The following is a 16,235-nucleotide window of genomic DNA, read 5'->3' as shown; positions in this document are numbered from 1 at the left end:
CATACAATTTTTAGAAAGTCAAAATTATCTTTAAAATCCCACATCATATAATAATTGCATTTTATTATGCAGTTGAGTATTTTTACATTTTATTCATTTTCTCATTCATCAGTTTACTTAAGTAAATATTTATGAAGCCCTGGACCAGGCTACAAAGGGGGATATCAAAATGAAGAGACGAAGGACAAAAGACAAACCAGTGCAACAATACTTACAAAACTATATGCTGAAAACCAGCTGTACAACTCATGGGGGCAAGGGTGAAAAACAGAAGCACTAAGATGTAAATGAACCTGCCTGAGTTCACATTGTTATTATATGACAGAATCAAAATTTTAGCCCAGAGTTTTCCCTGGGATTTGTACCCTGACTACTTCATTCTGACACAATATTTCAACAAACAAAGTCATTCCAAGTAAATGTTGGCTGAAGAACTGCATTGGTGGCCTGGGAAATATTCCACAGGGTGATATGAAAGAGAAGATAGGAGAGTTATAAACACTTAACAGAAAGAAACTGAATCAGAAGTTTGTCATTACTGTATCTGTACCCTTAAATCAACAAATGACACATGCCTTCAGAAACACCCTCTTTAAAATATTGTTACTAATCCACAACATAATTCTGTATTAAAATTCTTCTGATGCTCTTGTCTTTCCCTTTGGGTCATGATGTACATTACTTCTTAAGAGTGTTTTCTGGGGCTGGGGATATGGCCTAGTGGCAAGAGTGCTTGCCTCGTATACATGAGGCCCTGGGTTCGATTCCCCAGCACCACATATACAGAAAACGGCCAGAAGTGGCGCTGTGGCTCAAGTGGCAGAGTGCTAGCCTTGAGCAAAAAGAAGCCAGGGACAGTGCTCAGGCCCTGAGTCCAAGGCCCAGGACTGGCCAAAAAAAAAAAAAAGAGTGTTTTCTGTCTCATTGAGACACACTTGATTGGAAGGTGCTCTGCCACTTGAGCCATATCCTCAGCTCTTTTTGATTTAATTATTTACCAAATAGGATCTCATTTAAAAAAAAACAAAACAAGCTAGGCTCTACTGAAATTCTCACGCATATCTGTGGCTTCGCTGTAGCTGGGATGGGAGATGCATAACACGGTGCTCAGACATTTTGTTGAGATGGGAATATCTCTACATTTGGGCCAGCCTGGCCTTAATGCTTTATTCCCCCAATTGATGCCTTTGGGCACTTGGGGTTACAGGCAGGAGCTACCATACCCAGCTTCACAGCCTTGCAGCTTTTTTTAAATTAAATTATATAGTCAAGGTGAAATCCAGAGGTGTTACAATTACATACAAAAGTAGTGAGGACATTTCTTGTCAAACTTATTACCCCCTCCCTCATTTTTCTCCCACTTCCTCTCCCCCCCATAAGTGTACAGTTAATTTTCAAAATATCTTGTGAGTATTGCTGTTGCATTGGTTTGCCTTTTGTCCTTTGTTTTACCATTGAATTCATGAAGTGAAAAGTAAAACACTAGGGGAAAAAGTGATGATTTGAACTTGGAATTTTAAGATAGAGAATTTTAATACAAAATATACATAATAACAATTAAATACATGAAAGGGAAAATAATTAAAAAGAAAAATGAGACAGAAATACTCTGCATTCCAATCTCATTTCTGCTGCTAGGTAATATGTAATCTCCATTTTTTGTTTTGTAATAAATGAATCTCAATCAATAAAATAAAATAAAAATATATAGATATTCTTAAGGTCTTCAAATTGGCATCCATTTTATGGTCACGGGCTATTTTTAATTTCAGATAAAATAAGTTTTGTGGGGCTGGGAATGTGGCCTAGTCGTAGAGTGCTTGCTTCCTATACATGAAACCCTGGGTTCAATTCCTTAGCACCACATATATAGAAAAAGCCAGAAGGGGCATTGTGGCTCAAATGGTAGAGTGGTAAACTTGAGCAAAAAGAAGTCAGGAAAGGTCAAGGTTTAGCCTTTTGAGGAACCTCCACACTGCTTTCCAGAGCAGTTGAACAAGTTTACACTCCCACCAACAGTGTAGTAGGGTTCCCTTTTGACAATATCCTCCTCATATCTGTTATTATTAGTTTTCTTGATAATGGACATTCTTTCTGGGATGAGGTGGAATCTCATTGTTGTTTTGATTTGCATTTCTTTTATGGCCAGTGATGTGTCTCTTGGCCATTCTCATTTCCTCTTCAGAGAAGTCTCTTTTTAGGTCTTTAGCCCATTTGTTGAGAGGACAGTTGATTCTTTGAGGATTTGTTTTGGAGGACTTTAATTATTTGAGCTTTATGTATATTTTATATATGAGGCCTTTTCCTGTTGTGTGGCTGGTAAAGATCTTCTCCCAATCTGTGGGCTTTCTATTTATCTTGCAAGCTATGTCTTTTGCCATGCAGAAGATCTGCAGTTGGCAGCCTCACATTTGGGCATCTACCCAAAGGATTACAAGCAAGACCACACCAAAGTCACCAGCACAACTATGTTCATCTCAGCACAATTTGCCATTGTTAATATATGGAACCAACCCAGATGCCCCTCAGTAGATGAGTGGATCAAAAAAATGTGATACCTATACACAATGGAATTCTATGCCTCCACCAGGAAGTATGACACTACCCCATTCATAAGGAAATGGAAAGACTTGGAAAAAATTATACTAAGTGAATTGAGGCAGACCCAAAGAGACATAGACTCTATGGTTTCCCTCATTGGGAATAATTAGTACATGTCTAGCATAGTCCTAGCAGAAGATCACAGTAGCTCAATAGCTATGTGCTAAGCTAAATGAACTCCAGGTATGGAAACAAGTGGTTTAACGTTTTTATTTTCAACATACCTTGTGAAATTATGCCCACTTTCCTTTGTCTTCTTTGCCCATCATTTTACCCTAGATGTCACTGTAACTGATTTTGGTACTCTGGATGTTTTATGTGCATAGATTGGAACTAGGGAAGGGAAAGGAAATACCAAAATCGAGAGACAAATGATAAAAAGATAAACCAATGTAAAAGGGAAGGAAATGGGGAGGGAGGAATTCAGGGGAAGACTGAGGGAGGAGGTAACAAGTTGGATGAGAAATGTACACACTGCCTTATATTTGAAACTGTAACCCCTCTGTACATTACTTTGACAATAAAGAAATGAAAAAAGAAGAAGAAGAATCCCAAGCCCCAACCCTGGCAAAAAAAAAAATGCCTTCATCAAAACTAACTTGGACAATATTGCTTTCACTTCATCTTTGCAAACATAACACTGCTAATAAGACTATGAATGTAGATCTCTAATGTCTGATAGTTAAAACTGCAAATTTCTTCCTCTCTCCTCTCTCTCTCTCTTTCTCTCTCTCTCTCTCTCTCTCTCTCTCTCTCTGTGTGTGTGTGTGTGTGTGTGTGTATGTGTGTGTTATTTTGAGCTTTGGAATTAAAAAAAGTCTCATAGAAAACTACAGTTTCTTATATAATATAATCCAGTCATCAGGAAAATATTTGATGACTTAAAGTCATTTTTTGTGGTTCTGTAGTCAAAACCCATACTTTTAATCACCCTAGATCTTTTGTTGCCTTTTAATAGATCTAAAATATGACATAAGGTAGATAAATGGCAGGATCACTAGAATTACATTCCAGTTATATATCTTTATAAAATTATGCTATTTAACTCAAGAAAACTTTCATTTACCTCTTGATGGTGACATTAATAGTGAAGTGTATTATCTGATTTCTAATATGTACCTAGTAAAAGCATATATCAATTTAATATCTTAAATAGGTCTTGGAGACACTTTGTTTTCCACAAAACTGTGGTGACTTTTTCCTATCATTTTACATGTGTAGGCATTTTATGTGTAGGTGTTTTATTATATAGATCTATATATATATAGATCTATATAATGTATCAGAAGGAATAATATTACACCATTTTGAAAACTTCTGTATTTACAACGAGGTGAGAAAAATCAGCATGCACAAATATGTTGAGAAACATCACAGACATACTCAATGTCTGTCTTGTGAATGTGGAATTATTCTCTTCTTACCTCAGGCTTTAAAAAAAATAAAAGATAGATTATATTGAGACACACAAGGAGTTAATCTTTAATTCTGAGCTTGAAATCTAAGCTGAAGTTAAGGTCTAAATATGTCACACCATGCTTAATTCTGATACGAACTGATTTCAAATGATGCAGCTCTAATTTTGACATGAAATATTTCTGAATGTTTGAACTCAGATGTCAGCATATGGCATTACTTCTGATTTTATTTATAGATAAATTATTTGGGCATTCACTATGGGAGAGTCGGAAAAAAATGCCTTTGGTGAATATAGATTTTCTGCTGTTTCTATTTTAAGTGTTTGATGAAAAAGCAACAGCAAAGCATTTCTTTATTGAATGGATATTTATCTGTATTACTTAGCCTGAGTGACTACCAGGGACTCATTTTCATTGGACAAATATTCTAACTCAAAATTATAGTAATGGTAAGAGTTTTAGGTGTGGCAGGGTTAGGTTTGGCAGCCATGTAGATGTGGTTTGGTTGTTGTATTTGAACACTCAGTGTGTTATTTCTAAGTTTTAAAAAGCTGCTTATAATAGCTCAATTACCTAGGTTTTTCTAACTGAAGAACTATAGTGTAATTAGGGATTATGTTGAATTAGGCAGTTTAGATATTCATTTCATAAACAGCACTTCAGGTCCATTGTATTGTAAGAGAATGATAATTTGTCCTTGTCACTTACTTGTTTTAATTCAGGTTGTAAGATCAAAAGTAAAGTAACTATCCTCATGAAAATACAAGTACTAAAACAGCTATAGTGTTTGTGGCAAAATGACAATATCCAATGGAGTTCTAACAATTTTAAAAGAACTGAAATTCTTGTTTAAACTTTAATCAGTGGAGTTCCTGTTTTCAGTTTGAAATGCTCCACACAATTCTGTGTTCATGTCATTTTGTTCAGTACAAAAACTATCACATTTGGCTTAAATTTGAGCAGTACTGTCTGCTACTGGTGAAAGATATTACTTTTTCATTTTCGTTGTGCTGATGAAGGATCAACTTATAATGCATGGTATTGACTTCCATTTGCCACATATCTAAACAGATGTATGTTTTTGTTTATGTCTTTTAGCCTCTCCGTCCATTAAACTCTTAGTGGATGATCCTATAGTTGTGAATCCTGGAGAGGCCATAACGTTAGTGTGTGTTACAACAGGAGGTGAGCCTGCACCTTCCCTCACCTGGGTCAGGTCCTTTGGGACTCTTCCTGAAAAGATTGTTTTGAATGGAGGAACTCTAACCATACCTGCCATCACCTCAGATGATGCCGGTACCTACAGTTGCCTTGCCAATAATAATGTGGGAAATCCTGCAAAAAAGTCCACCAACATTATTGTGCGAGGTAAGTTTATCTCAAGATATTACATCACAAATACTGGATTTCCCGGGATTTCTTTTATATATATATATCAAACTGAATTACAGAGAGGTTGCAGTTTCATGCATTAGGCATTGGATACATATCTTGTACTGTTTGTTACCTCGTCCCTCATTCCCCTCTCCCCCCTCCCCCTTCCTCTTCCCCCCCCATGAGTTGTTCAGTTCATTTACACCAAACAGTTTTGCAAGTATTGCTTTTGTAGTTGTTTGTCTTTTTTTACCCTGTGTCTCTTGATTTTGGTATTTGTTTCCAATTTCCTAGTTCTAATACCAGTATACCAGGTTTTCAATATACTCAGATAAGATACAGAGAAAGTTGATACAAGAAGATCATCAATAATAGAGGCTACAGTTACATATGGCATGTTGAAAGTAGTTACAACTGCGGTATAATAATCATTTCCATAACATGGAGTTCATTTCACTTAGCATCATCTTATATGTTCATAAGGGTATAGCTATTGGGCTCCTGTGATCCTCTGCTGTGACTTGCCTAAACCTGTGCTAATTATTTCCTAAATCTCTGATGTTGTTTGGTCTGAAATGATTTCCTTATATATTACATGTACCTCTAAGAGAAAGCAAAAACTTAAAAATAATGAGATACTGTCTAATAATAATAAATAGAACTTTAAAGTCTTAAACCCAAATGACAATGCTTTATATTTATATTTATGACCTACTCTTAAGTGATACTTTAAATCATTCTATTATAAATATATATTAATTAGAAAGTATAGCAAAAATATATACAACATTGTTACACAGAGTACACAATAGTTAAAAATTTTACTATATATAGGAATGCTATCTTTCCTAAGCCTTCATTGAGTTCATTATTGCAAGTAGGATTGCAACTTGTGGGGTCATGTAGAAATCTATTCAGTATTTCTCAATTATGCAATTATTGAATTATCCAATAATCCATTTAACCAGTTATTGAAAGTTTCCATTTCCATGGAGTGAAAATTAAATGTTGGTAGCATTTAGTGTTTAGCAAGCATAAATGAAGTATTAACACTTGAAAAAAACAAACCTCCTTGTCATTTTGGGAAGAGCATAGTAAGGGTCATCAACTGACCCTTTTGCCCAGGGTTGAGGCTGTGACAGACCAGTACTGTAGAAAGCCATTGAAAAGTCACATATAGAAAAGGCAATTCCTATTGAATGGAATGAAATAAAATGTGTGGCACTAAGGCAGCCTCATGTAGCTATTCTAGCTGGTTATAAAGGAGCAGCGATGGAGGATGTAGCAGAGAGGCCAGGAGGACCTGCAGACACTCCATGTACCTTACTGTCTTATTTCACCTGGTGATTTGGGGTGGAGCCTGGCACTTGCAACACTTCTGAGGTTAAGGTAGACAGCGGTGTGCTCTAGTGAACCCTTGACGATGCACATGAATATTACTCATTACTCATGACAACAGATTAGGAAGAAAGCCAAACATAGCTGATTTCAAATGTGTGGTTTGTGAATAAAGACTGGAGAATTTAATGGCCATAATAATATGTTATCCTCCAAATGACTAAAAATCTATTGCTTAACAAAGATGTACTCTATTCAAAATATTGCAAAGTATCATAGTATTCATCAAGATGACATGATTAACATACTGTCAGCTACTAAGTTGTGGGCCTCCTGATATTTATTAATTTCAAAATATACCACCATTTTATCCAGCACCATAATATGAAACATACTGGCAATTAAGCTGCCACAACATTTTTATACAGGGGCATGATACTAATTTTTCTTTCCTAAACTATACATCACACTTTGGCATACATGAAAGGGAAATAACAGCAAAATATAGTGAATCATTCACACCCAAAGCCAACGTTTTAATCAGTCTTCATCCAAATTCTTTGATGAATAGCCTTTTCTCTACACTATCGTCCTTTATGTCATAAAGATATTTGTAATTCAAGGGGAGTGGAGATCAAGATGATCACAATTCAAGGAAAGTCCAAGATAAATGTTTGCAGGATCTCATTTCAACTAAGCTGGGCATTGTGGAAGCCACCTGTCATCTCTGTTACTTGGAGGCTGACATTGGGAAGATCACAATTCCAGACCAGGCCTAGAAATACATTTCTGTCATGATTTCTACCTCAACAGAAACCTGGATGTATGAATGAAGTGTATCTATTATTCCTGCTACAGCAGGAAGTCTAAATAGGAGAATCACGGTTCAGGACAACCAGAGGGGTGGAAAAACAGGAGTCAGTCTCAAAAACAACCAGAGCAAAAAGGGAGCTCAAGTGGTAGAATATCCTTGTTACTGGAAAACCGTGAGTTCAAATCCCAGTACTGACAAAAATATTTATCACTAGGAGTTATATATTAATTCTGAGATTTTATTGTATCACAACAATCTCAGACATGTATCTGGTAGAAGTTAACAGAAGCTAATGACTTCAGAAATGTTAATGGAAAAATAGGATTTTAAGAAGATTTATAGCCAATGAAAGATTATCTTTATTTCATTTAGTTAGTTAACTTTAAATGGACAAATTACACACGGTAGTAGAGGCAATGAGTGAAGCAAATTCCATAGATCAGTGATCACAGTTTTCCCTCAAAAGAGCACACCATTCTAAAAGGGAGACGGAAATATACGTAATGATGTGTAAAATAAGTAAAAAGATAAAGTTCTCAAGTGGAAGAAAATAACCTTCTTGTTTTGAAAATAAGTACCAACAAAATGAGTCATTTTCTAAGTCTAGGCTCTGTGAGAAGCCAGATTATATATTCTTATCCAGAAACAAAAAAAGAGACAGAAAAATGTTTATAGTAACTAGTGTTTGGTGGTTTAATTTGCTTTAAAAATGGCATGCTTTTTTGATGTTTAATTAGTCATTTTATTTGCTTTTAAAAATGACTTGATTTCCTAAGGAGCTATGGAATAATCTAACAAAATTTGTTATATACTCCATTGTAACATCTATCCTTCATTGCCATTGATTCAATGGTAACACTTTCATTCAGTTGTTTTGTTCAAGAGAGAATCTCTCTAGTAGAAAATGATGTGTTGTATCTAATCAACATAGTGGGAGCTTCTTCAACACTGAACCCATAAGCAGTTAAAAAAAAAATGTGCAGCAGAGAATGTGTGTGTGTTGCTCCGGCACCCTCCGTAAGGACCAACTCAGTGACCAGCAACACATGCTCCCAGGCTGACTTAATCCTCCCTTCCCACCTATAGCCTCCATCTGTGCCCTTACCTGTCAAAATTTCCACCTTTGACACAAATGACCAGAAATGAATAAATCCCTAAAAGTCTGAAGTGTACATTTGCATAATCTTATTATATTACCAATGGGACATCACAGCAGAAACATTCACGTATCTCATCAAGTGGAGTTGGTATGTCATCTTGTTGAACATAGAAATAGTCTTGGCTAAACAGAGGAGAGGAAAGCTACTGCAATTATGTGAAATATCTGATTTCTCGGGGTGAGAAATTCAGTTCTGAGAAATGATTTTCCTTTCACTGTGTCAAAGAAATCATTTCAGTCTTTTGAATATATAATATCTGCAGAGCCTTGAGTGAACTATAGCATGCATACAGTAAGTACAAAATGTCAGGCTTATTTCTGTAATGAAATCAGAATCCATATTTCTAAACAAGTATACTTTGTGCACAGAGTTACCATTTCAATTTGTGAATGTCAATGTGCGGAATCAGGGAAATTCTACAGATAAGAGTGAGACTTTAGAAACATTTCCAAACTCCTTTTACATATGGAAACATAAAGAACATTTTGAAATAAACTGTATATAATTGTACTTTACATGAGAGTTTATACATTTATGATTCTGTGGACATAAAACTAAAATTGAATATGAATTTCTTATGGCTTACTAATATGGGGATGGCACATTTATAAGTATTATCACAATGCCTTCTCATTTGATCCTTTAAGAAATGATAGTGATTGACCAGAGTCCGTAGAGAAGAATTCTCCAGAATGTCTAATAGTAAAATTATGTTAATTTCTAGTTACATACTGGATGGACTGAGCCCAGTGTTTTCAAAGCTTTATCATATGACATTTCATTTTTATTTGAAAGTCTTACTGTTGTTAACTTATTATATTTAGACATGCCTACATTTTCCTTCGGTTTTGATTAAACTATTTTGTTGAACAAGTCTAATAAATCAAAAGACAAAAGAAAAAGTAGATTTTAGTGTACCATGGCTTTTTTGATTGTCCAACAGATCATGATATTCCAAATACACATTGAAATCATTTTTATAATTCAAAATAGTAGTAAAACTCTAATCCTGTTCAATACAAAATGTCCTTGTCTCTCCAGGCTGAATCCAGGTGAGAACCTGGATTGGCAAAGGGAAATGAAGTATGGTTTGCCTTTGTCTCTTCATCTTTTCAGTTAACCTTCCTATCTGCATACTCCAGTCATGACCCAATAACATGTTCCTTGGCTCAGAGTTGGGGCATGGAATAATCTCTATACAAAGCATTACTTTTATGCAGGATATTAGTCTGTCTTGCTTACCAAGAAACACTGTGAGAACAGAACTCATAGTCTCATAGTTCAATGGCCAGCCCTGCACTTTTGCCACCTGAGTTTTCCTGCCAGATAAGATTTGGGCATCATGCGTTAGACATATTTCAAAGCACTGAGAGCTCTCATGGAAAGATGTTCAGTATTTACCCATAGATAGCTTAATTCTCTCATGTAGGACTTGGATGAGGTTGCATCTCATGATTTTACCCAAAGGAAACTCCAAGAAGTTTTCACCAACTCAGAGAAGGAAAGGTTTATTTTATTCCATAGTTTCACAGATTTTCATTCATCATTACTTGGCTGTATTGCTCTGAGCACATGGAAATGTATAACATACTGTGTGTGAGGAGTTGGTAGAACAAAGAAGCTTGTTTCATGGTGGACAGAAGGCACACAAAGAGCAGAAGGAATCAGGAATAAGATGCAGTCCTTAGGGGAATGCCTGCAATTATTCACTTTCTTCCACTTCATCCTCTAAATGAGTCCCCATCTTGTACCGAAACCCAATCTGTTATGACTCCACTATGGATTAATCCTCTAAAGCTGGCCATAGAGCTATTAGAAGATAGTTTTAGGATGGCATTGTAGAGGCCACTTCTAATTCTTTCCTTTCTGTCTACTTTTTTGGCATGAGATGTGTTTGCCTTCTTGCATGTACCCTTATATTTGGCATGCTTCTTTTCTCATGAAATACTCACCAGAATTGAACTGATGAGGCAACTGTGTCATGGTGCCCCCAGAAGCATAAGCTAAATTCCCTTTTCTCCTTAGCCACCTTGAGTATTTTTGTTATGGAGACAAAAATCTGACTCATCCAGAAACATGGAAATAGAGTGTGGGTTCATTACTGGGAACTGATTTCTGGACAGGAGTTGGAAGAGATTGGAGGAGCAGGCTAAAGAAATTTTAGAATATAGTCAGTGGAATATTAACGTAATTCTATTGAAACAGAGATATAAGTAGCTTACAGATCTTGGTCAGAAATGAGGATTTGTTTATTAATTGGAGAACAGACATTATTTTTTATACACCAGCAAAAAAAAAAATCTGGATACATTATAACCCCATCCCAAAATTTGTGCAAGAACAAACTTAACATGGATGGGGTAGTTTTCTTGGTGGAGGAAACTTCAAAGCAGCAGGAAAATCATGCTGTAAGTATGACTGGACACTTCTGGAAAGTTTTACAGAGAAAATATGGATGCAAAGGAAATGCAATAGAAAGATGTGGAAAAAACACAGGCTGACCAAGGGAGGTTCATGAAAGCATGTAAGCATGTAGCCATCGACAGTATACAGAGAAGCAGCTTGCAGAAGGAATTAGTGCATGCAAATTGTATTCAGGAAGGAATCCAGAGACTTTCCTGTATGCTAATGCTGCTGCTGCTATATAACTCACATAGGATGATACATTTCCTGTTGCTTCTAAATGAAATGTGAATTTTCAAACTCTTCTGAAACAGTTTTCCTGATTGCTCTACCGGAAAGAGCCACTTTTATTTCTGATACTATACTGTGTGGTTTCTTGTTATAACTTTCTAAAATTATTTACTATGCATTGGTTTTCTGTACCCCTCATGCTAAAGGGACAAATAACCTGTCAGTTATCTCATTCTGTGTTGAATGCCTGTAGTTAGAACATCACCTAGAGTATGGTAGGTGAATGAATCACTTTCACAAATTCACTAGTTTATTAAACACCAAGAAAGTAGAGTTTGACAGGGGTGGAGTCAAGGGGAAAGAAGTTTCTGAGTAGAAATGAGAGTAAAGTAGAATTAAGGAAAGTAAGGGAAAAGGTAGGCATGGGAAGATGTATCAGAATGTTTTAAAAGGTTGGCATTACCAGGATACAATGTATTCATAAACTGCTTTGTTCAATGGCAACTCAGTTATACAACTACTTAAAGATAATAAAATAATAATAACATATTCATAGGTTTCTATCAAGTATTTCTCCAGAATATTAATCTTTGATAGGCTAAATGTGCATTAGATGATATTAAGGCATTCCATGTGCCTATCAAGTGTTACTAAATAATTTGCGTGATATAAATAGCTCATTTGAAATATCTGGTCAAAATTCATATTGCTATCTAGCAAAAAACTCCATAGTACCCTCCATTATTTGTCTCACTCACAAATACGATTAATGAGAGACTTAAATATAAGTGTTTGCCAGGTGCTGGTGCCTCTCTTTCTCAACAACGAGGAAAGCTGTTATTGGGAGATGAGCTATGCCAGACCAGCCAGAGCAAAGTCTCCATCTCAACAGAAGCAAGCTGAATAGTGTTCCATGTGACACCCATCCAAGCAATAAAGAGATGTCTGGCATAGCGAGTTCAGTAGAGATATATACGTGGACAGGAAGTGACATCATATATCAAACAATAACCTGTGGAAGGAATGGCTGAAAGCAAGGCTAAGTGGAGTTCACATGCAGATACAACAAAATAAATAAAATAAAATTCAGTGTCTCACATATACTTTGGAGTTAGAAATTAAAAGTAGTTAGGATAATAGTCAAGCATTTTTAGTCACAAAGTTGGTTCCTGGACTGAAAACGTTCAACACCTGGGCTGCTCTGGTCAGTCTTTCTCTGTCTTGTTCTATGTATCTCTGTCTCTCTCTTCCTCTCCCTTTCTGTCCCTTTCACTAACTCTCTCCTCTCCTCTCTTCTCCCCTCCCTTCCTCTCCTTTCTCTTCTCTCTCTCTCACATACACACACATATACAATATATTTATGCACACAGGTATATGCACACACCTGTGTATATATACATATATGTAAATAAGTATATACATATATGTATATATAATATATAGAGAAAGAGTATATACAGGGACCTTTGTACTCTGCACTCTTGCTTAGCTTTTGTTGTTTAAGGCTGCTTCTGTACCATTTGAAAAACTATTACTTCCCATGTTTTGCTGGTTAATTGGAAAGGAGGAGTGTCACAGACTTTTCCACCTGGGCTGGCTTTGAACTGGGGACCTCATATCTTAGCTCTCTGAGTAGCTATGTTTAAAGCAATCTTTGAGAGGCTGTCCAGAGCTTTGTGTTTTCTGCTAACCCTGCCTCAGTAGCCATGCAATGTCATTATTACATTCTGTGCTATAAGGCAGGAACAAGTCTGGTTCATTTCCAAGAAGGGTCAGATATCTTTGCTCTTTGATGATCAAAGTGTCAGACAATTTGCAAGCATGTTTTAAGGCCACTTTTGTGTGTCATGCACTCTATAAATGGAGTGCCTCACATCAAACTTTCATGATGCCTCAGTGTTTCAAATGTCTTTACTTCTTCCCCTTTAATCTATTTTATCAGCCTTTTTCCTGAACCCATGACCCCTGTGAATGACACTGTGTTTTTTAACTTTTAATTTGAGTATTATTTCAGCATACTTTTTTGTTGGCAATGGTTACTGATTCCTAGTAGTTAGAAATAAAAAGTAATGTCAATATTAAGATAGAGTTAACCTTTATGGAAGAAGTCAATATGTATTGAGGAGAGCATGAATTTATGCTTCTTTAGCTGCAGAAATATAGTGTAACCTCCAGGAACATCATAACTCTTCGTTCTGAAATGTGCTGATTTATCTAACTCATTTGTACACATCAAAGTACTGAACTGTTTAAAATCTGAATTTTAATACTAAACATTTTTGTCCTGCAATCATTTTACTGGGAGACATATTAGCATTGCAAACATTTCAAAGTGGTCTTCTTTATGCTTATTGTAAAAACTTACATTTCTGTAATAAAAACTTTGAGTCCATTGAGTGAGCCCATACTGTTTAAATAACAGTAATAGCTAGCTAGGCATGGTGTTTACTTGAGATGTAGAAATTGAGGGATTCTAGTTCACAATCAGCTCAGCCCTTCCTCCCTCAAAATAGTTCATAAGACCTCATTTTGACCCATTGTTGGTGGCACTGAGCCATTAGAAACTAGGACTGGTGGCTGGCATTCCAATGATATGGGAAAACACAAATAGGAGGAATCACAGTCTGGATTGGGATGGGAGTAATAGAATGAGATCCTATCTCAAAACAAACCAATATGAACAGGCATTGATAGAGTGACTCAGGTGAGAGATCATGTAGCAAACAGAAAGCCCTGAGTTCCAATCCTAGTGCCAGCAAACTTACATTATAATAGTAGTAGCTAGCACGAGTACTTACAACATGTCAGATTCATATACACACTATATCCATTAAGTTTTTAATAAACTCAACACATTTATCAAGTAGGAATATGACTCACATTTTAAAGCCATATAGAGCAGGTGAGAGAGCAGTTAATTTATCAAAAGCAAGCCTTGCTTTCCTGAGCTTATGTTGTGTTTTGTTGTTGCTATGAAAGTAAAGCAAGAACTAATAGGGAAGTTCACAGAGAAGGGGAAGGAGGAGAGGAAATAAAGAAGAGTAATAGAACTGAGAACATACTAGAGGTACTTGCAAGTCCGTTCTCATTGCATCACTATTCACAATAACCAAGCTATGGAAATAGTTCACATGCCCTACAACTAATGAATGAAATTATGTTGCTTTCAGGAGCATAACTTGAACTAGAGATTCTGTTAGGTAAAGTAAGCCAGGTCTAAGAAGAAGTTGCAAGTGTTCTTTCATGTGGATACAGTCCTAAAAGATAAACATATATGTAACCATACACAGAATCATACACACAAGTACACATACATACATAGACACAACTATGTATAATGTGTTTGTAATGCAGGGCTGCTTGTAGGGACTAGATGGTGGAGGAGAGAGAAAAAAAGGAATGTTAAGAAGTCAAACAATTCTGAAAGCTATTGCATGTGTGAATCATGATGTCAAAATAAAACTCACTGAAAAATAGAGGATAGTGGAAAGTGAGAGTAGACAAGGTGTCAATCCAACTAAAGTACCATATGTACATGCATGTATGAAATATGATAAATAAATAGCTTTTAACAGTTAACACACACTTAATAAAAGACAGGGATATGAAACAGATCCTCTCTGGAGTTTGAGGACAAGAGGAGGGAAACAGAGAGGGTCAAGGAGAGTGAATAAGGTCAGAGTCCTGATAATGGCACATTTGTGACAATGGAATAAAATGTACATTGAGATTAGTTGGAGAAAGGGGATGGGTGGAGGTTGCAGAAGGACCAAGGAGTCATTGTGATTAAGGTTCATTGTATGCACACATGGGCATGTCAAGAAGAAACACCTTTCTGGGACCCTGTGGCTTATGCATTTAATCCTAGGTACTCAGTAGGCTGAGATATGAGGACTCCAGTTCAAAAGCAGCCCAATTAAATGTCCAATTAAATAGGAAAAATAAATAAAGAAAAGGAAGTAAAGGTGTGCGTCAGTTGGCACAGCATCAGCCTTGAGTGAGTAAAGCGAAGCAGGATCATAGGTCTCCATATTCAAGAAAACCAAAGCAAAAGTAAACCATAGTAAAAGTAATTATGTATCATAGAACAAAAGAAGAGTAATAGAAGGAATATGGTCAAATACATTACATCTGTGTATGGAAATGTCACAAAATGGAAGCCCTTAATATGTAGAATTTAATATACAGCAATATAAAAGCAGTATTGTAGTGCCCAGGTCGCGAGAAGACCACCGAGAGCCAGGCATTCCGAAATGCAAAAGCAAGGCTTTATTTTAGGCAGGCTGCAACTCGGCCTACCCACCGACACAGCGGAGGTTAGGAGGAAGGCCATGAGCAGAGTCTTACAGGGGTATTTAAAGGAAAAAACTGTAAAGTTACATTAACCAGTTGTGCAAGCAGGGTTGGGGTGCGAGTACAAATCTGATTGGCTCGGGGCTAGGGGTTTTCTAAAATTGGTCTGAGGACATTCCAAGGCGGTCAACACGACTGGAACGTCCCCAAACCGGTTGGGCCATCCGGGAAATGGGAGAATTATGGTCGGGTGGTTTCGGCACAAACATCTGCACAAACAACTTAGTTCCTGGAATTTGTACAATTTCTGGTTAGTTTCACCATAAACAAGCTATTTCCTGGATTTGATGCATATGCTGGGTTATTCTTAGTTTAACATAAACAACATGATGGGTGCTTCCTCAAAAATGGAGTCATTCTACTTCTTCAGTACGCAAATACAAATTTTGTTTAAGCCCCAAGCCAGGATGGAATAGCCACAATATGAGCTAGTCGTGGTTGTTCACACCTGTAACTCCTACATTGAGGGGCTGAGTGCAAGTTGAAGGTCAGCCTCGGTGACAGGGTAGGATCTTGAGCCATTCACCTCCTCCCCAAAGGAAA

The 16,235-nt window shown here is 36.6% G+C and overlaps 1 protein-coding gene across 2 annotated transcripts in view; it reads left to right on the top strand.

Moving 5' to 3' along the window:
* Nucleotides 1-16,235, top strand: part of Mdga2 (MAM domain containing glycosylphosphatidylinositol anchor 2) — a 701,866-nt gene that overhangs the window by 500,947 nt on the left and 184,684 nt on the right. For both annotated transcript variants that reach the window (XM_048362528.1, XM_048362529.1), the window contains exon 6: nt 5,118-5,387. In XM_048362528.1, coding sequence (XP_048218485.1) covers nt 5,118-5,387 — 270 coding nt within the window. The remainder of the gene's footprint in view (nt 1-5,117; nt 5,388-16,235) is intronic.

Source organism: Perognathus longimembris, chromosome 14, assembly GCF_023159225.1.
Source record: "Perognathus longimembris pacificus isolate PPM17 chromosome 14, ASM2315922v1, whole genome shotgun sequence".
Classification (NCBI taxonomy): Eukaryota; Metazoa; Chordata; class Mammalia; order Rodentia; family Heteromyidae; genus Perognathus; species Perognathus longimembris.
This window is presented reverse-complemented; position numbering and strand designations above follow the sequence as displayed.